The 26111-nt window shown below is 43.9% G+C and overlaps 1 protein-coding gene across 1 annotated transcript in view; it reads left to right on the top strand.

Annotated features, from left to right (window-relative positions):
- Positions 1-26111, top strand: part of BRINP1 (BMP/retinoic acid inducible neural specific 1) — a 128814-nt gene that overhangs the window by 81113 nt on the left and 21590 nt on the right. Inside the window, exons 5-6 of the mRNA XM_022578901.2 lie at positions 16629-16865; positions 21128-21350. Of these exons, the coding sequence (XP_022434609.1) occupies positions 16629-16865; positions 21128-21350 (460 nt within the window). The remainder of the gene's footprint in view (positions 1-16628; positions 16866-21127; positions 21351-26111) is intronic.

Here is a 26111-nt window from a genome sequence, read left to right as displayed (position 1 = left end):
TTTAAGTAGTGCTGACATTAGTTGGCAATGGACTGAGAAAATGCTTGTGAGAAAAAGAGAGAAGCCGAGGATGTTCCCAAAGTTTTGCCTGAGTGACAGCAATGATGGCATTGCCTTACTGCTGTGGTGAATACTGTGGGAGGGATCCGTTCAGATGGGAAATGAGGAATTGGGTTCGAACCTAGGTTTGAGAAGTCTCTTATATATATTCGATTGTCAATGATGAGTGGACATTTGGAAAGTCAGGGGAGAGAACAGAGATATAAATTAGCATAGCGATGATATTTAATGATACGAGATTGGACAAGATTACCTTGGGAGAGAGTGTAGATAGAGAAAAGAAGGAATCCAGTTATTGAGCCATGGGGAATTTAATATCGAAGAGTTGGGGTAAAGGCATACTAATGAGGAACAAGGAAAGGAAGCTAAGACGTGGCCAGGGGTGCGGGTGGCAGTGTCGTGGGACGAGAGCCAAGAGAGTGTGGTATCCTGGAAACCAAGGGAAGAATGTTTTCCAAAGCAGAGGTCGTTGTCAACTGTGTCAAACGCCACTTATAGGATGAGCAAGATGAAGATGAGAGCAGAGTAGTGGGCTTAGCAACATGGAGGTCATGGGTGACCCTAACAATGATGCTTCAATGGAATTATGGGAGTGGAAGCCTGAGTAGAGTGAGTTCAAGAGAAAAGAAGAGAGGAAGTGAAGGTAGGGGTTTAGCAAACTCTACGGAGGAATCTCGCAGTGAATGGCACAATAGCAGAAGGTGACATGGAGTGCATGAGTTTTTCTTCTCTTTTAATATAGAAGCAACAAAGCTTTTATATGCTGATGGGAGTTATTCTTCAGAGAGGGAAACATTGATTCTATGAGTAAGAGGGATTATTTTAGGGTCATAGTTGAGCAGGGAAGAGTGAATAGGATCTTGTATATGACTGGAATTATTTGCCTTAGATAAGAGCTCCTGCAAGTTCATACAGAGTGAAGGGAAGGAGAACCTATGGACCCACAGGTGGGGTGGGTACAATTCACAGTTGTGGTAATGGGACCATTTTCTTAAACTTTACTTCTGATCACTTTTCATAGATGTGTTACAAGATTTTTCAGATTGTAATATCTCTGAAATTAGAATGTTTCTTATAACTGATGGTATGTCATAGTTTAATTGGCAGGTTATTTATTTTCTTAGTGTATGCAAAACAATGATACGTTTTACAAAAAATGGCATCTTAGATTCAATGACACGTAGTGTTTTCCTCAGTGAAAAAGGAGTGAAGTCACTAACCCACTCTGTTTCCGAAAGAGAAAAATGGACAAGAGTACAGTCAAGATCTTGAAAAGATGGGATGCTAGGCAGTGAGGGGGTATGGGGTGCAAGACTCCAGGCATCATCTGCACTCTGCACCTCCAGAGAGGCCACCCAAGACTCTGCTGTGTTTTGAGAGCCTCCTCCTAATATTCACGTTCAAATGGCCCATTTCACTCGTTGATCTTAAATTATTTCTCCTCCTCTTTCTCCTTTTTCTTTCATCCCTCCTTCTTCCTCCTCCTCCTTACCCCTTCTTTACTTTCCTTGTGTCTCTTCTTGAAACCTCAGCTTCTTCCAGACCAATCTCTATCTCCTATCACTCATGAACTCAGAATCTTTTCACGCCCTAAATGACTTCCCCTCTCTCTTTTATTGAGTTCAGTCCGTCTTTCCATACCCAGCACTAATATCCATCCCCTTATTAGAAGTCCTTCTTTCTTTACCCCTGTCATGGCTCACCTCCTCCCATCATCATTTCTCTCTTCCCTGGAGTGACTGTCAAACCAGCCTTCTTGATTCTGATCACTTCTGCTGATCCATCCCCATCAAAGCAGCCAGTGTGCTCTTCTTAAAATCAAATCAAATACTGTCACTTCCCTGCTTAAAACCCTTCACAGTCTCCGATATGGGTATAAGGAATAGACCTGGGCACCAGGCTATTCATAATCAAACACTTGCCAATTTTCTTGGCTTTGTCGTATTCCATCATCCAATACGTACTATATCCTTACTCCAGGCCTGTGGAATTTCTTACATTTTACTACAGGCATCTTTTTTTGTTTTCTATTGCTTCAAACTTTTGTACATCATCTCTCTAGTTTCCGGACTTTCACCTCTCCCAGGAAAACTTCTCTTAATGCTTCTGCCCTGGTTGTTAGACACCCTGCCCACCTTCTTCCCTAGGATTTGTCATGCAATAGTATAATCGTCCTATTACTAATCTGACTCCCCAGTTGGAGTATAAATTCCTCACTGGTAAGAGCCGTCTCGATCTCTAGCATGATGTATAGGACCTGGCGCATGAAGAATGATCAGAAGATATTTGTTAAATGAATTTATAAATGAATGGATAAATAATTAAATGAATGAATCACCCAGCCCATAGTGAGCTCCTTTCTCTGAATTCTTACGATTCTCATTCTCCAGCATGCTGGATCCAGTTCAACCTAAGGACAGTGTCCTGAGGGCTTACTCTATACCAGGAGCCTTCTTGCATGGATAGCATTCTTCAAAGTGCATGTGCCTTTTCTGTTGCGTTGGATGTGTCCATATTTCCAGGCAAGAGTCATGCCCCTTTACTCCTGCAAATGCCACCTCTTCTGAGAAGCCTCTTTAAGACCTCTTGTACAGCCTTTTTTAAAACTTCATCTTGCAACATGTTCTTTTGCATTTGGGTTTTACCTCTTCTATTAGATTTGATGATTGGCCTCGTTAAGGACGGGATTCTGCCAGCTTTGTGTTTCATTGTATTCAACAGAATGCTGTGGACATTGGGACTCAATATGTATTTGCTGAACTGAAATTTTGCATAGGACTGGCGTTACAGGGACAGGAGAAAGGGGAGAACTAGAAGGATGGGGGAAGGAGAGAAAGAGGAAGGGGAGAGGGAGAGGAAGGGAGGGAGGGGACAGAGGAGGAAATAGAGGAAAGGCAGAGGGAGGATGAGGAAGAGAAGTAGCATCAATAATCCCTTTCCTCCGTAGGCATTATAAATGGAGTGAAGATAGTGATTTTTTTTTTTTGCGGTACGCGGACCTGTCACTGCGGGGGCCTCTCCCGTTGCGGAGCACAGGCTTCGGACGCGCAGGCTCAGCGGCCATGGCTCACGGGCCCAGCCGCTCCGCGGCATGTGGGATCTTCCCAGACCGGGGCATGAACCCGCGTCCCCTGCATCGGCAGGCGGACTCTCAACCACTGCGCCACCAGGGAAGCCCGAAGATAATGATTTTTAAAATCATCTTGCAACAACTAATAGAGAGAGGGGAACAGAGTATTTGAACTGTTTAAAATGTACGTTATTTTGAGCTGTTACTCCTTAGGCATATTGTGTTTATATCCATGAGCCAGTTTATCCCTCCCACCAACTAAGAGATAGGGATCATGCTCCCCATTACATAGATGAAGAAACTGAGGCCCCAAGGGGTGAAGTCACTTTCCCAAGATCCCCCGGGTTTTGGTTCCTAGCCGCCTGGGATCCATGATTACTTTTCTCAGGGAGCCTTGAGTCAGCACAACACATTCTAGATGTGGGTAGAATGGGAATAAATCCCTGCCCAACTGCAGTAGTCGAGGAAGAGGGGAAGGAACGTCATCAGGCCTTCTTTTCATGAAGCCCCGTCACCCCACGTGGCCTTGTGACCCCAGTGGAAGGCGGAGTGATTGTTGCCAGAGCCTGCTCTAGTCAGCAGCTTCGGGCTGAATCCTCATTAAGAATTAGCCCGGGGTCACCGGCAACGGCTTGCGACTAAAGGCTCTTCTTGCCGATTAGCCGGGGCCTAGGAGGCACTGATGGGAATCCGTGTTTCCGTCTTCCTGTGGCGCTGTCTGTAAAGCCTGTTGAATAAAAGAGCAGCGCCTTCATGACAAATGGGATTGCTGACTTCCACCCAACTGCTTGACTCCAAGTATTGGTTTTACTTTATGAGCCAAGGGGCACCATGTTCTCTGCCTTGTGAGAAGTGAAGTTCCTCTTAAGAAGTGGATTGAAGATATCAATTAAAACTCAATCAGAGGGCTTCCCAGGTGGCGCAGTGGTTGAGAGTCCGCCTGCCGATGCAGGGGACACGGGTTGGTGCCCCGGTCCGGGAAGATCCCACATGCCGCGGAGCGGCTGGGCCTGTGAGCCATGGCTGCTGAGCCTGCGCGTCCGGAGCCGGTGCTCCGCAACGGGAGAGACCACAACAGTGAGAGGCCCGCGTACCGCAAAAAAAAAAAAAAAAAAAAAAAAGCGGAAAAAAAACTCAGAGGACAAATAGGGAGTGTACGAGAGCACATGTGATAGTGATAAGTCCTTGGACTAGTTAAGTTTCTGAGCTTCTCTAGATCTTCTAATAAATGGGAATAAAAACACCACTGCCTCGGAGTCATGGTTCTGCATTTATTTGAAAAATATGTTGAAAGCACCTGACCTAAAACCCAAGAGGGCGGATACAAAATCATAGCTGTGATTTCCTGGATAGTTCTCTTGTGCCAGGTATAGAGCTCATTCCTTTATATTCATCTCTCAGAAACCTCAACACAGACCCATTTTCCAGATTTGCAAATTGAGGCTCACAGAAGTTAGTAACGCTCTTGTAGCCAGCAGAGCAAGAATTTGAGCACAGGTCCACTCAATGCCAGTGCTCTTAAAGTGTGTAGCATATTGTGTCTCAACCTGGAACATATAATCATGGTTTTTATTGGAGCAAGTAGTTGTATAGCGCTTTCTGTGTGCTGATAGGTTCTGCTATTTACTTTAGAAAGTCTGCGATTTTCCTAAAATTACTTGCCAACTTGTGGATGTGCGTAGGTGTGCCATTTCCATAGCTATTCTCATACTCTCAAAAGAATCCAGAACCAGAAAAGATCAAATACCTTTATAACAGACGATTATGAAAGCCTTGCAACATTCCAGGTATAGATGACTATAAAAAGGGCTGCCTCTGACCAGGGGAAATCTGGAATAATTTGGTGACTCAAGACTCAGACTTGTACAGAAAGAGGTGGAAATGCTAATGGAGCATAAGCTGGTGTTGAGGGGGGGGGAATATCAGAAGATTTATCATTTGGTATGTGGTCACGTGGGGCTATACCTTTCAATAAACTTGTGGCCGAGTGTGCAGCATGGAACTCCTGACTGATCAGTGATCAATGTGACAGTTTGACCTACTTTAACCACCACATCCCACTTGATTTCTTGTTGGTCTCTGATTGTACACAAATCAGGCGTCAGGAAGGCCAAAACCTAAATAAATCACCCGTGGAAATTTTTATACATTGACTCTCTTCAAACACAGTACCTGTTTATTTTTTAAGATTATTAAGTCAATCTTTATTTTTTTCCCTCACAATACATCTTAGGCACAATTAAGCTCTTCTTTGGCACTGCAAATATAGCACTTTCGATGCACTTCTACTGTGTTCTAGATACATTCTACCTTGTTTCATGTGCACAATTGTTCATATTTCTACTAAATTGCAATTAAATTCCCTGAAAGTAGAATCATATCCTTTTTAACGTATTCATTATTCACTTCTTATTTCAGTGTTTAGTTTGTAGTATATGCTCAATAAATATTTACTGATTTAAATTTATTTGAACTGTCAAATCAGTTTGCTTTGAATCTTAATTTTTTACTGTGATAAAATATATATCACACAAAGTTTAATGTTTTAAACATTTTAAAATCCACAATTCAGGGGCATTGAGTATATTCACAGTGTTGTGCAACTGTCATCACTATCTAGTTCCAGAACTTTCTCACCATCCCAAATGGAAATTCCATATTCATTAAGCAGTAATTTCCCATTCCCCACTCCCTCCAGCCCCAGACAACTACTAATCTTCTTTCTGTCTCTATTGACTTGCCTATTCTGGACATTTCATATAATTGGAATCATACAATATGTTTTTTTGTGTGTGTTTCTGGCATCTTTGATGTAACAAAATGTTTTCAGGGTTCATCTGTGTTGTAGCACGTAACAGTACTTCATTCTTTTATGGCTGAGTTAAGATTCCATTGTGTGGATAGACCACCTTTTGTTTATCCATTCATAAGTTGATGGACATTTAGGTTGTCTTCACCTTTTTGTTAATATTGCTTCTATGAACAGTGTGTTCAAGTTTTTATTTGAATACTTCTGTGCAATTCTTTTGAGTATATACCTTAAGAGTGGAGTTGCTGGATCATATGGCAATTCAATTTTAAAAAATAAGCTTTGGTGGAAAAATAAGTTTATTCTGTGGTACATTGCATGATTGCATCTCTCTCTTCCCTGAGAGAATTATACATAACAGTGCATTGCGTGTGACAGGCAATGCTGTCCTGTGGGAGATGTATACACCCCACTTAGTTGACATTGCACTTGGACATATGATTTGCTTTGGCCAATGGAATGTAAGAGAATATAATGCATGCCTCATCTTAAAAAACACTTGAGGAGACATTGCCTGGCTTGGCTTTTGTTTCCCTGTGTTATGAGAATGGCATATACCTGAGAGACGCCACTCCTTCAGTATAGATCCGAAAGAAGAAGACATCTGATGCAGAGCCAAAGCCCAGCCAGCCTGAAACATGAGCAAGAAATAAACCTTTGTGGTTGTAAACCACTGGGATTTGGAGGCTGTTTGTTAGGAAACAGAAATGTAGCAAAAGCTCAATAATACTGAAACACTGGATTAAATAACATAAACCACACTTATTTACTGCGGGACTTCTCAGTGCCTCAACTGGGCTAATGTGTATTAGGAGTCTCAAGAGCTGGATTAAATACACAGAGTTTCCTGAATGTATTTGATCTTGGTTACATCTGCAGATCTATGATTCCGTGTTATACAACTTGGCAAATGCTGGACTGTAATTTCACTTGGGTTCAATCCTGTCCACAATAACTATTCCAAACTCCTCTACTCTTACAGAAGTAGAGGTCTTTTCTTTATTCCTTTTTGCTGAAATGTGTGTATATTTTATTTTAGTTGTACATTTATAAATTTTGTTCTCCTACCCAACTGGAGCCCCCTGAGGTCAGAAACCGTCTTATTCATTTCTGTATCTCTAACATCTAGTACAGTGCCTGCCTCAATAACATGGTGAGTGAAAGGACTTTCCTAAGAGTGGCTGAATTGAACAGTTTTATTTTTACACACCTACTGTGATCTAGTATTGTGCTTGATAGCATGGAAAGAATGAAAAGGCAGTTATAGCTCTCAAGAATCATAATTTGTAGCAATGGATCCCAAACAAAATATGTGCTGAAATTAGTGGTCAAGGCCTTTTAGCATCATTGTTCTCTTAGGATGTCTTTTCAATTTGTGCATTTTTTTCACTCAGATGTTTCTGAGCACCTGTCCCCTTCACTATTGAGCTGAAGTTAAAGTAGCTTCAGGTTTCAAGCTATGATGTTGGGAAAGATGAAACAGGTCCTGCTCATGAGGAATGGCTCTAGAGAGGTGGGCTGTGCTAAGCCCAGAACAGAGAAACACAGTCCTCTCTGAAGCACATCCTCTTTAAATTCACCTTCATTCAAACTCATTTACTGGGTACCCACTAATGTGCCAGATAACAAGGAAGTGGGAGGTGAATGAGGTACTGCCTCTTGCATTCAAGGAGCTCACAGACCAGGAGGAACATGAATATAGACACACATAGTATGATGCAATATGTGTTCTACTAGAATTTGAGTTATGTGCAAGGTGCTTTGGTTGCCCACAGAGAGAATGCCTCAGATTGTCAAAGGCTTCCAGAGAAAGCAATAGAAAACAGGGTGAGGACAGGAAATGACATTAGTTGGATAACTATCATGTACTAAGAGCTTCACATGGGTTACATAATTGATTTTGTTTTCCCATTCATGGAGATATAATTTACATCCAGGAAAATTCACCCTTTTGAGGTGAACAGTTCTATGAATATGACAGACATATCCAATCATGTAATCAAGATACCACCACAATCAAGATATAAAATTGTTCATTTAACTTTTACAAAAACCCTACACAGGAAGCTTTAATGAGGAAACTGAAAATCAGAGAAGTTAAGCCTCTTAGTTTTAACTTCCCAAGGTCATGCCGTTAATCAGATGTGGAGCCAAAATTTGAACAAAGAGAATTTGGAGCATTTGGGGGACAGCGGTGGTAGTGGTACAGGATGTAGCAAAAAAGGGGAGTTAGGTGAGAAAAGAATCTGCAGACATCAGCTGACCTAGGGATCAGGTGACACAGAATCTTAGAGGCGTCATTTGGTTTTTATCATGAATTCTATGAAGAAGCTTAGGTTTAAATTGACTCAACCTCTTCTTAAAGCTTCAAGGGCATCTTCATGTTGCAATTTTATGAAATTGAATTTTTAAATTATGTTGGAGAAAAAAAGCATTTTGGCCTCCTTATCGTTAGCGATTTCATAGTTTAGACCATATTCTCTTTTTCAAAGTTAAAACTGTCATTTAGAAGTCTCCCTGCCCCCAATCCCTTTTGCCAGTTTAAATCCTCCTCTGATTGTCTGCCTCACTGAAAGGTAAGTTCCATGAGAGCAAGGATTTTGTTTCTAGTTCCTTGCCTTTTCGCCAGTGCCTGAAAGAGTACCTGGCACCTAATAGATACCTATTTGCTTAATAATTGAAATAAGACCAGCACAGAATAGACTCAGAAAATCAAGGTTGAAAGAATCTTCATGATCAACTAGTACACTGGCTGGCCAACTTTTTCTGTAAAGAGCCAGATGGTAAATATTTTAGGCTTTGTGGGTCACACACAGTCTCTGTTGCAACTATCCATCTCTTCCATTGTAATGTGAAAGCAGCTGTAAACAATACTTCAATCTGTGTGGTTGCATTCCAATAGAATTAATTTGTGAAAATAGGCCCGGGGGCCCCAGTTTGCCACTTCCTGTATCCATCAGTACAGGCTAGGTTATGTTGTGCTAACAAACAATCCCTGAATCTCAGTGGCTGGCAAATGTAAATACTCATTTCTTACTGATGCTACATCATGGTCACAAGTCACTTGTGATTCTGCTTCACAGAATGAAGAAGGCATTTATCGGGAGAACAGCAGTGGCCTCTAGATGGAACATTGTTGTTCTTGTGGTGATGGGAAAAGAGAATCTGATGGATCCATATGTGGGTCCTCGTAGCTTCGTTTTGGAAGTTGCAAACATCACTTGCACATTTCATTAACCAAAACATGTCACGGGAACCTATCTGAGTTCAGAGGGTGGGAGTGTGTAATTTTTTCAAAGGCAGGACACTGCAGGGAGGAGCACCGAATACTCATTAATAGGTTCTTTGGAGCATCCCTACATGGTCACCTTTCTATACTGCCAGTCACCCCTCAAAACTTCTGCTGGTTTAAAAAGGTTTTCATTTTATTGTGCAGAATATCATTTACCTGTATTTTTCCTCCAAGAGTTCCACGTCTACTCCTCAAGATCCCGCAGGGTTATTCTATCAGGAAGGGGGAGCCAGAACCCACCCACTTTTCCCCCCAGGTAGCTGCCCTTCTTCATTTCCTGGAGTGCAAATGACCCTTCATGGAGACAGGGCTGAGCTTCTGAATGAGATCATAGCCTTTTTGCCCTTTCTGCACAGTTTCACCCTGTGAATTATCATCTTATTTCCATTCCACTGCAATGAGCTGTCAGCGATAGATACTGTAATTCACCGCAATAGAAACACAAACAGATGGGTAATTGACCTGCACGCCTTCATTACACTGAGGTTCAGAATGACTGCTGGAACCAGGAAGTCCTTTATCTGCCAGTCTGAAATCCCTGGGCTTTCACAGGAAGGGGGTCAGGCTGACTTTTTGCAAAAGGTACAGTCCTTGTCCTTCTCCTCGCCTCGTGCTTTTCAGAAATGGACAGAATTTGACAAGCAGAACTTAGCAGGTACAAGACAACAGGTGGGACTCCTGTAGGGCTCTGAGAGGTCTACAGGGGGCCACATTCTGATGCAAGAACAGGATAGAAAAATACTTATACTCAACCAAAACAGAACCTGTATTTTTCCCTCTTCCTCTTAGCACTGTAAGAGATCGTACATTTAATGTTTAATGAAATAGGTCAGAAAAGAGCAAATCCATCAAAATATTACTATATTAGGTAATTAGGATATAGAATAAAATAAAACAAAGCTGAGGGAAACAAAAGGAAGATATAGAGCTCTTGCCTTGAACAAGACTTAGATTGATACAAGGTATGCACACACTGACCCAACTTTGTGCAGCGTATGCCTTCTCCATGGAACGCTGGGGATGCCCTTCTTTATCTACTGAGACCAGGCTCGTGTCTCAAGACTCTACCCACATCCTACTCACATCACGAAGTCTTCCATAATTATCATGCCCAGGCTTATTTTCTTTCATCTTCATAATAGATCACTGGCTTATTCAATATTTGAAATATATTTATTGAACACCTACTATTTACCAGACATCATACAACTTTATGTTTTAATCATCAGTTAAGGCTTTTGTCTCTTGGATTCTGAACTTTAGTTTTGAATCTCCAGGTAGCACTTCTGTGTCCTTAGAAGGGAGGAAACATCTAGTCCAGCAGTTCCTCAGGTACTGCTTGTTGAAAGAAGGAGAAAGTGGCTAAGAGGTCCTATCAGCAGAGGAGCAGGGTCAGGGTCAGGGATGAAGTTTGGATTGGCTTTTGTTGATAGTGTCCTCTTTTCCAGACATTAAGTGTTCCCTAGCTCACTGAGCAGTCACCTGAACCAGGTGCCTGCTTTACACAGCAATATTGACAACAGCAATATTGACAATGTCCTCAAAGGTCTCCAGGGATCCAATGTAAGATTACCCTGAAAGTTCTGTTACTTTAGCGCCCCCCAGTGGTTGAAACTCAGAAGCACAGTGAGCCGCCTTTTCTTTTTCTGAATCTCAGGTTCACTCCCTGCCTGTAAGAGACCAGGATCCTTGACCTTTGTTGTTGTAAGAAGCGCTGTTCCTCTAATGAGCTGACAGATCTCTGCTCTGTGTCATTCTTCCCTTCAGAGTTGTGATCTTCTCTGAGGTGCCGGAAGTTGTTCTTCTCTAGGGAACTTGGAAGTAAATGAACAAACAAAAAAAGATGAACCTTAATCAGAAAGAAAGGTGATGGCTAAGTTGGCTCTTAGTTGGAAAGAATAATATTTCCTGAGGCCTTTGCACATGCTGTTTCCACTTTCTAGAACACTCTTCCTGTGGATCTCCCATCCCCTAACTCCTGTTAATCCGTTGGGTCTCAGCCTAAATGCTGCTTCCTCTAGAAGAGAGTCTTTGACCACCCCTACTCCATGCTGGGCTAGGTATTCTTCCCGTGTGTTCCCCAAGCAATCTTGTGCCTCTGCTAAAGCACTGGTCTCACTGCATCCAAGCGGCTTGTTTACAGGTCTGTCTCCTTCCTTAACTGTGAGGCCAGCGAGGGCAGGGAGTTGCCTGCGTTATTCGCCCTGGTATCTGTGGCACAGTGCCTGCCACCCAGTAGAGCTTAAGCAATATGTGTGGAAAGAAGGAAAGAGAGATGGAGAGAAGAAGAAGATAGATGGAAGAGAGAAGGGAAGGAAGGAAAGGAGGGAGGGAGGGAGGGAAGGAAGGAAGGAAGGAAGGAAAATTCATTGAAGTACAAACAATGGAACAATAATAATGAGCACCTACAATAATTACTATAATGCTATTAAGACAAATTGCACTCTTGGCATGTTTCCTACTAGCCCAAATGGGGCTACTCAAGAAGGATTTTTCCAAGAAGGGCTCAAGTTTGGTCCAGGTAATGGATTATGTTCTAATAGGGTGTAAATGGAGGAACCTAACATTTATTGAACACTTAATTATAACAAAATACCATAGATTGGGTGGTTTGAACAAGAGACATTATTTCTTACCATCCTGGAGGCTGGGAAGTCTAAGGTCAAGGTGCCGACAGATTCAGTGTCCGATTAAGGCACATTCCTGGCTTGTAGACAGCTGCTTTCTCACTGTGTGCTCACGTGGCCTTTTCTTAGTGTGTGCTCAGGGAGGCAAGGCGGGGGAGAGGGAGAGAGAGAGGGAGGAAGAGCGAGAGAGCGCAAGCGTGCATGCCTTCCCGTCTCTTCCTCTTACTGTAAGGGCACTAATCCCATCGTGGAGACCCCACCTTCATGACCTCATCTAAACCTAATCATCTTCCAAAGGCCCCACCTCTTAATGCCATCACAAGGTGGGGCAGGGTTAGGGTTTCAACATATGAAATTGGGGTGGGAGGGGCACAAACATTCAGCCCATAAGAGTCAGGTGTTTGCTAAACTGCTGTTTATGCCTTTTCTCCCCTCATTTACCCTTTTCAACGGCCCTGGAAGGTGGTTATTGGGATTTTTAACTTCACAGGCAAGAAAACTGAGTTTCAGAGGGGCTAAGACATTCCCAGGGGCCACTCTGTGCCATAGGTACCACAGAGGCCCCAAGCCAGGCAGGCATTCGTCTCAGTTTCCACACTTACCCACTGGAGATGCAGAAGGACCTGCGAGTGTTTCAGAGTTCAGTCCGAATTCCCAGATTCAAGTCCTGAGTCTTGTGGAGCTATGGACATGTCTTTAATTCTAATGGCCTCAAAGGTTTTAGGGACAACTTTCTCTTCAGTTGGGATGAGAAAGGGGATGCTTCTTTCATTCAACAAATGAGAGTCTGAAATCTCCACAGGGCTTGGTCTTAAGTTACACCCTGGGGGCTTGTCGTGGACAGATAAGCCTCTGTCCCCCTAAAGCCCATCTCCCCCATTAGACAGTGGGCTGTCCCCCTTAAGCCCACTGTCTAATGGGGGAGATGGAACAAAAATGAAGACAAATGAATAAGGTAATTTCATTCAGAAACTAATTCTGTGAAGCAAATAGAAGAGACATTTTAACTCGGGTGGTCTGGACAAGTCTGGATGGCAGGACAAGGGGGCCAGGCAGAGATCTCGAAAAGGAATATTCTAGGCACAGGGGAGGACAAGTGCAGAGACTGTAGAAAGAATAAGACTGGCACAAAAGAGGGACTGAAAAAGGGCAGGATGCTCGTGTGTCCTGAAAAAAAGGAAGAGAGGATAAGGAGAGGAGAAAGGACGCGGTCAGGGAAATAGAGATACCCTCTCGTGTGACAGCACAGAGACTGTACGTAAAATACAAAAGGTATCGTGCAACGTGCGTGTTGAAGTGAGGCAGGAGAGGGGACTGAGGAAGATGGGGCAGAAATCAGGAAAAGAGAAGGCAGATGACATGGGGGTTCCCACATCGACATCGTGCCCACTGTGGAACAGCAGAACATTCCATTTTAAAGTACAAGATTTTTTTTTAAGTATAACAAGACTGGGCTGGGGCTGCAGGTTCCATATGTTTAGCTTGGGATAGTTGCTGTGCAAATGGAACTTTCAACTCTTGCCTTCCTGGGTTTTGTGAGGCCAAATTTATATGCTTGGCACCAAGGGTGGCCTTTTTCTCTCTCTCATTTTCTCAGTTTTCCTTTCCGTGTGTGTGAGTGTGTGTGTGTGTATATATCTTTGGGAACTCTGGGGACAGAAGATTCCACCCCAGCCGGCAGCTGTATATCTTTCAAACTGTGGTTCCCCAGGCCAAATCCCCCTCCAAATTATTTATGGCTCCCATTGAAGCCAGCAGGACTCAGGCGCCCATGTAGGAGGTGCTCAGCAATGGGCCTCTTTGTTGGACACAGGTCATTGGGAGACGACACTGCCGGTGACTGCTATGTGAACCTCCGCTGCTGGAAAATGGTTATGTAACTTTAAACAGTAATGACATTTTGCAGAAAAGTGCTTTTTAATTGCTATGTCTTCATTATTCTCTTTCAAATTTGCCCAGGAGATTCCGCCTCAGAGACAGCTTGGCAGGTTCTGGGTTTCCATTTTTAAAGAGCAACCAGTTTTGTGTTTCAGCTGTTCCCAGAAACCCCCCAATCCCAAACTTCATCTGTTTTCAGTTGTGTTACATGGGGTAGGTAATACTGCCTTTTGTATCCTTGCCAGATGGAGAAATGATTTAATGCAATTTTTGAAAAATGCTCTCCCCAAATTCCTTTTGGGCCGGGACTAAGAATAGAATATTTTATCCCGTACAAAGGGGGAGAAAGAAAATGATGAGCAAGCTAGAAAAGTAGGACTGAGAGTATAGTCTGTAGAATTTCTTTAAGCAACAGAAACTTAACCCCAATCCATAGACTTAGATGCCTGTAGGGGATTGGGATCAGCTAAAAATAAATTTTGCTTTGGAAGTGAACATGGTGATACAGATAAAGTGACTCAATAATGCATACTCCGAAAGAATTAGAGACTTGGTTTAGAAGGACTTTACTGCTTGATTTGATTTGCTCTGTCTTTTGGTATTTGCATCATACCCCTCCGTACAGGAGCCCTTCTGAGCAGTGACTCACTCATTTGGACCCTCTGCTCATTGGGGTGGCACTCACCCACCCAGCCTTGTGATGGATCATCGCCCCGGGGCTGTTCAGCTCTGTCTGTTAGAACGTCTTCTGTGCATGTTGACAAAGGATCCACCTTTCCGAATAGCCCTCCCACCAGTGCTGGTTCAACAAACACATAATTCTAGACCCCACTTTTTTGTGGAAGCTCTCCAAATACCCAAACACTGCCTTCTAGATATTTTCTTCTTCTGATTAGATACTCACAGCTATTGTTCCTTTGTTTATCCTGAAGTTTCTGTTGAAACTTTTAAAAAAAACTTTAATCAGAGAAATGGCATCCCTGTCATCATCATTATCAAAAATAGGAATAAACCACATGTGTTCGTTTGCTATGCGTCAGGGACTTGTTCTAGACAATTCTAAAGAATTATTTCACTTAGCTCTCTCAATAACCCTCTGATGTAGGTACTCAAGGTATCTTCATTTTAGAGAAGAGAAAGTGGAGCCTTTGAGAGGTTGACTAACTAACTTGAGATGACTTAGATAGTCAGTAGAGAAGCCTGACTCTAGTAATGCCCAGCTCTTAACTACTGTGTTATGATTTCCTACCAGAAGGCATACTAGAAGCACAGTCTTCTTTTTCACAAGGCCCCTCTGAAAATAGTCTTTTTTTAGCTGCCATACAAAGACAGGTTGAAATGATGGGCTTCGTTTTTTTTTTTAATAATCTGAAAGCAAGAGAAACAAAGATAAAAATCTAGAAACACAACTTTGAAGTCGAGAGTGAAAGAAATGCTGAGTTTATTCAGAAGATCCCTGATGAGTAGGATTAGGGATGTCCCTGAAGCACGAATGAGAAAAAAATTTAATCCAAATAGCACAGTTCTCTTTTACACAGTGGGTAGTAAAACCATTACCCCAATATGCACTGGTGGCAAAAACTGTTGGCAGCTCCAAATGAGGTGGAGAGAAATGTCCCAGGCAAAAGTGCTTGAATTAATTAATTTAGCCCAGAGTTGTCCTTTTTTCTGGGCACCATAGGCGCTGGCCTGCTGTGCTGACATTTCATAGGTACAAGAGTAGTTAGTACTCGTGCCCAGATAAATCCTTCTCCATCATTGGCCCTCTGGCTTAGGACTTTGATTAGTCAAGTGTAGAGAAAAAATCATGAGGTGTGGTCAACAGTACTCATCTTATAACCATGAGCTACTCATTTCCTCTTGGTGGGCTTTGCCTTCTTCATTTTTAAGCAAAGAAGAGATAATTAATTTAATTTGATGCCATTCTCCACTGATATTTATGTGTATGTGTGAGTGATACTGTGGTCCTGTTCAATTATATAACTCTATTTCTATCATCCTTACCCAGGAAACTACCAAAGTATTCCCATTATTCACAGGATGGAGTCCAAGTTCCTTAGCGTATATAATAACGACCTTTGCACTCTGGCTTCTGCCCTTTTCTAAAACCTGTTCTCCTCCAGCACTGCAACCCCACCCATCAAATTCATTTCATTCACCAGCAACTCCCAGACATGTTAAGTCTTAGTTCTTGCTACCCCTCTCTTTAGAGTATGCTTCCTGTTCTTTTTTACATAATGACCTCTTATTCACTTTTCAACCAGCCCAAATATCATCTCCTCTGCAAACGTTTCCCTGCTATCCCAGCAATGCTGTTTGCAGCCTTCTGCTGTCCAGTTACCTCATATGGCCGACTCTGCTCTGGGTCTATAAAGCTGTGTTATGATGATGTGTGTCCATGTCTACCCCTGCTGATTATATTATAAACTTCCCAAGGGCAAATATCGTGTCTTTTTTTATCTCTATAGACCTAGTGCCTAGCTCAGGGCTTGTGCTTCATAAATAGGTTCATAAATATTAGATGAAAGGAAAAGGAAAGAAAAGAAGGAAATAAGGAAAAATAAACGGCAATCTTGTGCTTTCAGTAAGGGTTTTCTCCCAAAATGGAAAAGGTATATTAACAGATCTGGCTCTAGCTTCAGTCCTAATATCACGGAATAGAGTATGCAGTGCAGAGATGGCCAAGGTCATGACCTGAGAAGTTTAACTAGAAGCAAGGCAACTGGAGGCCTTGCCAATTATGCCCTGTGTGGGTCTAGGCAGGCCCAGAGATAGTTTGGTTACACAAAGAGAAAGCTAGCAGCTTCGGAGTCCTACGCATCACCTCTCGAAACTGTTAATGAAACACCTTTCCTAACCTTTCCTTTTCCCCTCCTTGCTATTCTCAAACAGGTCTTCAGATCATCTTCCCTCAGTACCTGCAAGAGAAGTTTGTCCAGTCAGCCTTGAGCTACATCATGTGCAACGGCGAGGGGGAATACGTGTGCCAGAACAGCCAGTGTAGATGCCAGTGTGCCGAGGAGTTCCCGCAGTGCAACTGCCCCATCACCGACATCCAGATCATGGAGTACACACTGGCCAACATGGCCAAGTCTTGGGCCGAAGCTTACAAGGACCTGGAGAATTCAGGTAGAGAGCCTGATGCTACTACTGCATGAATGGTGCCCTGCCAAGTCGGGAAAATGATCTCACTGGAATTAGTATAGCTGGGGGGAGCATTCAGTAACCCCCCAAGCCTTTCACGTTGGAGGGTCCAGAGCCATCCTAGCAGCCATCAAAGAGTAGGCACTCAGTAAGTCTCCAGCGAGTGGAATACTGAATAACATAATCAAGTTTGTGGTCCTATGATGTATTGCTTCTGTGGTACCCAGACGACAGAGAGAATAATGTGTCATAGCACATAGGAAGCCTCTGGAGAGGGGAGTCAAAGCTAGTTGTATTGATTCCTGAGTCTGTGTGTGTGTGTGTGTGTGTGCGTGCACGTGTGTGTACCTGTCTCCCTAAATAAATGAACACACATATATGTGTAAATATGGGTATGTATATATATATATGTACATACATAGGTAGATATTGCTATAGATATCCAGCGAATTCATCGACTTCCATAGCTGGAAGTCACTTTTCAGGTAACTTAGCTATTTCCTGTTTTTGTGGTTGAGAAAAATGAATTTCAGGGGAGGAACATCAGTCACCCAAGGCCATAAAGGAGGTGAGGTGCAAAGTTGGGTTTTTGCCTCGTGGAGCTTCTAGTTAATGGGCAATCCCGGCACCGATCAGGTAACTCTGCAGAGACATGCGAATCATATGTATGTAAGGAGCGAGGGGCTCCTGTGAGCAAATCTCGTGGCGTTGGAGGGCAGTATGGCCAGGGAGTCAGGAGAGGCCGCCTCGAGGGAGAGTCTCAGCACCTGAGTGTGTGCAGAGACCAGAGGGTGAGTGCAGGTGGACCAGTGGGAGGCGCCTGGGAGAGAGATGGTTGCCATGTGAGTTACAGGGGTTGTATAGGTAGTAAAAATGGGAAACGTGCAGAGATGCTGAGGTATTTAGAAGGAACAATTAGCAGGGCTTGATGGTAGATTGACTCTGAGAGTTCAAGGGAAGGCACTGAGGTGAGCTCCAAGGATGTGTTTTAGGTATGCTTGCCAGACAATCTGGTGGGTGCTGGTACCATTCACAGAGCTAGAACACCCTGGAAGGTTTGGAAAGAAGACTGTGTACTCAGTTTTGGACATGAAAAGCTTGGGAACCCTTGAGACTTCCAAAAAGAGATGCCAAGTAGATATTTGACATTTAATATGTGCTCAGAGATCTGTTAAATAAATGGACGTATGTAGAGAGCGTTTCTGTTTTTAACACAACCATATATCCCTTAAATCTATTACAACGTTAATAGATTGAGTTAAAGTGAGTGGTGATATTCCTGTGTTCTAGAGGAGGGAGGGTGTCAAGACCCAGTGTCTTCCCCTGGGTTACGTAGTTAGTAAATGACAGCGCTGGTAATGGAATGCCTGATTCCAAATCCACTGCTCATAGCAGCTTTTGTAACTTATTAATTCTACTTTACCCACCCCCAGGCCTCAGTTCCCTCATCTGATATATGAGAGGGCATGTTTGTGTTTTTAATATTTGAATTTATTTAAATCTTTAGCCAAGAAACCCTTTGATCAAACAAAATCTTACCTTGGAGCCACTGTGTACCACAGATAAAAGCTGAGCTGTAGAGCACTGTGTTTGAAAACCACTGGTTTCCGTGATCTCTAGGCCTCCCACCAGTTCTGGGAGTGCAGAATGCATCCATGATTCTGCTCTCACGGGGTCATCGAGTGGAGCTGTGATGCCTTAGGAACCTGCACCCATTAGTCCATTTAAAATCCTGGGAATCCATGAAAGAGGAGAGGTTCATGATGGAAATGTATTATGATGATTATTTGGCCTCAAACAAAAGAAGCATTTGATAAAATGCTTTTGAAAAGAGATTCTACTGATTGCTAAAAAGCAGAGGGGTGTGTAGGCTGTGTGCACAAGTAGTAGGAATCCCTAGCACAGAATCCTTATTCCTAAGGAAGAGAAGCCACTTTGAGTGGGTGGGTGTGGGGGGAAATTCAGAAAGCTGAGATGCTGCAGGGTAAGCTGAAAAGGCCACAGAAATGATTTCTGTGTCACGATTGTCTCTCCACAAAAGCACACCTTTCCTCTAGATATCCTGCACTCATCCATTTGAAATGTTTGTACCCATGAAAACAAAGCCATCCATCCACACGTGTATGTGGCTCGTACATGTATACTTTCCTCCTTTTCCTTTGCAACCCATAACCTTAAGGACTCAGCCCTAAGTAATTTGGAGGAATTAATGACTGACCAAAGGTCAAAGCCATTGATTCCTTCAAGGCTCGAGAGTTAGTGGTCACATAGGACCTAGTTTACACACATAAATGGGGGTCTATGCTTCCTTTATTGGGAGGGAACCCTTCTACTTTTAGTCAAGAAAATGAAATCATTTTCACTTTTTAATTAGGCGTTCGTATCTGACCCAAATTCTGGTTCTTTGAAAGGACTGTTATCTCCTCCGAGGTCAACAGAGCCCTCTGCAGGATGAGCTGTGTGGCGGGGAGAGCTGGACTGGCCAAAGCAGCAGCGTCATTAGGGCCAGTCCCCTGCCCCCAGCCAGCCCACTGAGTAAATCCCTCAGCACCGTCGTGTGTATCCTCCCAATCTCACACAGCCGTCCACGCAGCACCTTCTGGGTATTGAAAACTATTTACGCAGACAGCGTCTCTCAAGATTTGAATTAGATGCTCTTACTGACAGATGGGGAAACTGAGGCATTGAGAAACTAATGCTTATACAGCCATCCAAGGGTCAGGAAATCAGTCTGAACTCGTGCATGTCTAACGGTCTATAACAAGGTTCTTGAGGAGTCAGAGACTCCTGTTTCAGCACCTTAACAGAAAAGATATTAATATATTAAAAAATATATAGTTTTTTTCCTCTCAATTCACTGATCCTCTTTATGTGTTGAGAGTAAGTGTAATATGCTACATAAGAGCATAAGATTCGGAGCCAGTCTAGAGTTCTAATTCTACCATTTGCTGGCTGTGTGACCTTGGCAAGTTAATTAACTTCTCTGTGTCTTACTTTCTATAAAAGGGGGCACTAAAAGCACCCACCTCATATGTTTGCTATAAAATCACTTATATATTGTAGATGTTTAAGACTGACCCTGGTGCTTATCGAGAGCTTAGAAGGCATTTTTTAGAAAAAAAAGAATGCCTAATATACCTGAAATTTCCTTGTAGGTTTTATGGAAAGTATCAAGCTTCAGATATCTATAGACAGATGATAGCTAGATAGCTAGATAGATAGATGACAGATAGATGATAGATATCCCAACCATTTAGCCTGTTTTTCCTGCAAAATGATAAACCCCTTAATTTTTTAACTTTCCCAATAGTTGAATGGGGGATTGAGTAGGAGGTATTAGATCAGAAAACAACAGCTCAGGTTTTAGTCCTGTCTCTTGTTACTCATGGACTGTTCTACCTTCAGAAAATGATATTCCCACTCGAGGCTTCAGTTTCTCCAAATGTAGAACAAGAAAGCTGACCTAGATAATTTCTTCTAAGGCTGTGTCACCTTGTAGCACACACTGACACACTGAAACTCAGCATCACAAACTGAGGCAGAAATCTTCACCCAGGAGACCCAAGAGTTCGTCCCCATCTGGAGTTTCCCAAAATGTGACTTGATGTAAGGTGGTCCACACATGCAGCTTCCAATGAGAATGGGGCACACAGTGGGGAGGGTGATCGATGTCAGTTCTCTGTCGATCCTGAAGATTACATCAAAGAGAATGTCTCAGTTGCTTTCACATCTATCACCTGCTCCTTCCCTAAATTTCAGAGTGAGAGCAGGCACAGGGGTTCAGTCATTTAGCAGGCCACAGCATTTGGCTAGAATTTATTAATATCACTTTGGTTGTATTCATTTTTACAGCTTTATTTTATAGCTCCCGTTCTACCGAGGGCATCTGATAGTGATTCTCTACTTGGATTGGATAAAAATTTGTTTTAATTGATTCAAAGATAAGTACAAGTGAATGTCATAAAGTTGGCATTCAAATGACAGAAGTTTGGGCAGCCCTGTCTGAAGCAAGGATGCGGGATGCAGGTTCACTCCTGCGGTAGCAAAGTAAAAGACCCGTCAATGAAAACACAGTGGCCTCTTCACTGCATGCTAGGAGTGGAGCAGGCTAGTTCCATGTTTGTAGGCCACCAACAAGTTGGCTTTATTGTGCGCCTGCTTTGCTTGTGGATGGGGCTAAGCACTTGCGCCTCAGATGGGGGCTGTGTCATGCTCAGCCCGCCTTCTTGGCCTTTGTCTCTTGCTAGATGAGTTTAAATCGTTCATGAAGCGTCTCCCTAGCAACCACTTCCTGACCATTGGGAGCATCCATCAGCACTGGGGCAACGACTGGGACCTGCAGAACCGCTACAAGCTCCTGCAGAGCGCCATGGAGGCCCAGAGGCAGAAGATCCAGCGCACTGCCCGCAAGCTCTTCGGCCTCAGCGTCCGCTGCCGCCACAATCCCAACCACCAGCTGCCTAGAGAGAGGTAAGTGCTGGCCCACGTGCCACCTCCACAGGCTCAGACCTGGTGCAGGGGCACATGTACTACAGAAGATGTATCTGGAGCTCGTGGCCTTGCATGGTCCTGACCCACAGTTTTCTCGATTGTCTCTGGCTTCTCCCCTACTGGCTCTGGCTGCACTGGATTTCTGTTTCCTGAAAATACCCTGAACTTTCAGCCTCTATAGTCTGTCTGATCCATCTGACAGGTGAAGGAAATTAGCAGTAGCCCTGACTGCTATGTGACATTTTTCTGGTTGCTTAAATGTATTACCTAACTTGAAAATTACTTGGCAAAGCAGATTTTAGCATCCCCATCTTAACGGTGAAGAAACTGGGTTAACTGATGAATCAAACAATTTATTGACTGAGGGCCTTTGCTCAGGGGCTGGAGTAGAGTGAAGCAAAGGAGGCACCTACCATGAAGGAAGCACTCCCTCCCCCGGTCATGCGAGGACAGGGTCCTCACCTGAGAGGGAGCGCCTCCTCAAATGCCTACCTGCCTCGCTGGCCTCACCCTAGTCCCAGCCCTGCTCGCGATGTACCAGGTATTCTGAAGAATGATGGAGAGCACAGGGGTGAACAAGCCAGTAACAGGGCTCATGCCCTCATAGCACCTAGGGTTTATCAACTTTCTCAGGGACCCACAGAGAAGGAGCGAGAATTCAAATCCAAGTCTCTCAGACTCCACTCTCCCAGGGCATTCATGAGCTACATCTGGGGGTTTTCTGTATTTGTGTCTCCAGGGTTTCCATGAAGGCATCATGGAAGAGCAGGAAAGCAGGCTTGGGTCTGTCCGCCCTGCGTCTGCCAGAGCGCTGATGCTTTCATCTGTTTCATGTTTGGGGATTCCACACTCAACTTTATTCAATGAAAATAGATCCACTCTTAAAAAGACTGAGGCTAAGTCAGCTTCACTTAACAGATTCTGTGTCAGCCACATATTTTATCCACAATTGCTACCCGCATTGTACGGATTAGAAAACTGAAGCTCAGAGAGGGCAAGGAATTGGTCCAAAACAGCAGTGTAAGTAGGTAGTTCTCAATGGAGGTGGCTTTGTCTCCAGGGAACATTTAGAAAGGTCTGAAGACATTTCTGAGTGTCATAACACATGTGAGTGCTACTGCAGTCCCCACAACAAACAGTGATCTGGCCCCAAAAGTCAACGATGCTGATATAAGAACAAGAGACAAGATACCCCGACTCTTTGACTCTAAGTACTGTGTTCTTAATCACCCTGCTCTACATGCACTCAAAATTTAAAAAGCACCAAACTCTTTAAAAAAAAGTCCTCCTCTGTACCGACCACCCTCACCCAAGCCCTCATTTTCCTCTCGAGTTTCTAGACTCAGATCACATGCTGCCTCCTTCAGGAAGGCCTTGCTGATTATAGCAGCCAATATGGAGGGCCCCTTATTTTAAGTTCCCATTAACCTAAAACCCACACATTAGTCAGCAGATTTTCTCCTATTTCCCATAATAAAACCTTCTCCTTTTGCACTCGTCCATGCTCATCTCTGTTCTCCCCATTCCCCCCAACTTGGAGCCGCTTTCTTTTCATCTAGCTTGTGATCATTGTGAAACAAATGGAATTTCGGCCGACAGTGGCTTACTTGTTGAAATGCTGCAGAACCAGGGACTAGGAAAGGGGCCCAGTCACAAAACAGCTCCCTTGTCATCTGTGACAATTGCCCAAACTGCCACCATGAGTGAGGGTCTGAAGTGGATTCCATTTAGACCCACTGAGCATCAGTCAAGTGACCTGCATCAGGCACTGGGGGAGGTTCGGAAGTGAACACGGTAACAGTGCCGTGAAAGATGTCTCTTAAAGGAGGAGTGAGGAGGAGATCTGTTGGCAGTCGGGAAGAACTCCCCACGTATATTAGCTTGCTAGGGCCGCCATAGCTAAACCACTGACTGAGTGGTTTAAACAACAGAAATGCATTTTTTCCCAGTTCTGGTGCCTGGAAGTCTGAGACTGAGGTATTGGTTATTCCTGAGGCCTCTCTCCTTGGCTTGTAGCTGGACATCTTCTCCCTGTGTTGTCTTCACAGGGTCTTTTCTTTCTGTGTATCTGTGTCCTAATCCTCCATTCTTATAAGGACACCAGTCCTATTGGGATAGGGCTCACCTCAATGACCTCATTTTAACTTAATTACCTCTTTAAAGACCTTATCTCCAAATAGAGTCACATTCGGAGATACTGTGGGTGACGACTGTATGGATTTTGGGGGGATATAATTGAGCCTAGACACCACAAGAGGTGGCTTTTGATCAGATCCCTAAGTGGAGAAATGGTGCATCCCCAGGCTGACCACACTGGCTGTGCACCTGGGCAAAAGAGTTCACACTTAACCATTACCAGACTTTAAACAAAAGCACCTGTCCGTGTTGCTGGTTGTCACTCCAGAGAATGAAGTGGAAAGTCCAGAAGCCCAAAGACACGGGGAAGACACATTGATTAAAGGTGAGCAGAGTGCCCAGGGCACAGAGTATAGAGCACCATTGAGCACACTGGGTCTAGGGAAGGCTCAGGAGGGCTCCAGAGGAGAGAGGAGCTGGACAGGCCTTAGAAGGGAGGAAGGAGGGACAAAATCGGGTAACGGGAAGAACACGGAACAGAATCGGGGGTTGGATGAGATTGCACCCTAACCTTAGCAAGCTGTGGACCTTGAGCAGGTCGCTTCACTATTCTGAGTGCAAAACCTGTCCACATCTGTAATTCGCTCTTCCTCTGCAAGGCACAGACAGCTAGAAATACCCTGCCACCGCTGGGACCTGCAAAGAAAGAACTCGCAGTGTTGTCATCTCTCCTCCTGAGATAAGAAAACTTGCCCTAATCATTACATCCCTCCTTCACTCACCTGGAGAGGGTGCCTGGAATTCCACTTTGGCATGTCACTCAATTATATTCATTTAGTATGTATTGGATACTGGGGTGGGCAGGGGACATAGAAATGCAGCTGTGCTGATTCGTCTGAAGCCTTCCCAGGAGAACTGAACCTCCTTGCTGGCTGTGGGCTGCTTCCTGCCATCTGAACCAGAGGCTTTAATGAGCGTTTCTCACACCAGCAGGCAGGGCACCTCCCTGCCACGAAGCAGTGTCAGACAGAGGTGCTAACACTGGGGACCTTGGGCCACCTGAGCTGAGCAAGCTGGAATTTGCAAATGAACCACTTGCTCTGCTGCGGTTTGTCTGTGTCCTGGGCTCCACGGGGGCTGAGTCCACCAAGCTGATGCCATCACTTGTGTCAAGAAGGGTGGCATTGTTGGGCGGGGGTGGGAGAGGGAAAGAGCCCGGGTCCTTAGCAGCACACGGACTGGATCCAAATCCTGGCTCCGTTTACTAGCCACAGGGCTTTATGTACCTCATTTGCAACGTGGGATAATTACGCTAGCCTTCAGATTAAGTATGAGGATTAAGATTTTAAAATTCAAAAAGCCTGACTCAGTTAATAGAGAGTTGTCACTTAGTGCGGGTTTCCCCCACTATCCGAAAATAGAGCTTTTCTGTGAAACGTTTCATAAGCTGAAATGCCATAAAGCAAAGAAGCAATTACCTTTTTTCATAAAAGCTAAAATCTTTGGATTTCTTTAGGTTAGTGAAAACATGTCTTTTTTAAGGTCTTTTGTAAAAGCGAAGTGGCATAAAGCAGACTTTTGAAAAGCAGGGGACACCTGTATATGGATTCTAAAGATCAGGCACTGTTCTGAGCGTCTCATATGAATTAACTCACTTCCCCCTCACCGCAACGTTACAGACTAGGTACTCTTACTATCTTAGTATTTCTACTCTACAGATAAGGGAACTGAGGCACAGACAGTTTAATAATGTACCCAAGGGTAATAAATATTATTTTATTGTTACTTCAAAGACGTGTTTACCTATAAAATCTAGTGAGAAGTCAAACATAGATAATTGGTTTGAAGGCATACTGGAACTTTAATATTGAGCTGGACGGCAAAAGGGGGGTTCTGCTTATCAGTTGTTGCCAAACAATTCACCCAAGATTTCTGGGCTCAAAACAACACTTATTATCAACTCTCAGGATTCTGTAGACTGACTGGGCACAGCTGGGGCTCCCTCAGGTTGGCTGGGGCTGGGGTCACAGGGGGCCTTGACTGGACATCCAAGATGGCTCACTCCCAGGGCTGCCAGGATGCTGGCTCTACACGTACCCTCTCCAGGTGGCCTGGGCTTCTTGAAACACGGCAGCCTCCTGAGACTAAGAGGAAACGGTAAGGCTTCTTACAGCTTAGCTTTAGAAGTCAGAGAGTATCACTTCCACCGTATTCTATTGGCCAAAAGCCCAGCCCAGATTCAAGCAGGTGAATGCTGGGGGTTGTGGGTCACTGGGGGGCAGAGGGAATCTTTTTGGAGTTTAAGCACCACAGGATAAATTGAGTATAATTGGAGGTAGAGGTGACTATCCTATATGTAGGGCAAATAAGATGAATGATGATAATAATCACAATCACAGAGCAATAACTAACACTTAACTGAGCAGCTATTATAATAGGCAATAGAGCTGGCTATGTATAAAGATTCTGGAGTCAGACTGCCTGGGTTCAAATCCTAGATTTATTGCCTGCTCACCTTATAACCCTGGGGGAGTTACTACCACCTTTGAGCCTCAATTTTCTCATCTATAAAATGAGGCTAATAACAGTGCCAATCTCATAAGGTTGTTCTGAGGATTAAATGCTTGAACCCACATAAACTGTTTAGAACAGGGCCTGGCACAT

This window comes from Delphinapterus leucas, chromosome 6 (assembly GCF_059928025.1).
Source record: "Delphinapterus leucas isolate spDelLeu-1000000601 "Yukka" chromosome 6, BTC_Dleu_Yukka2, whole genome shotgun sequence".
Classification (NCBI taxonomy): Eukaryota; Metazoa; Chordata; class Mammalia; order Artiodactyla; family Monodontidae; genus Delphinapterus; species Delphinapterus leucas.
This window is presented reverse-complemented; position numbering and strand designations above follow the sequence as displayed.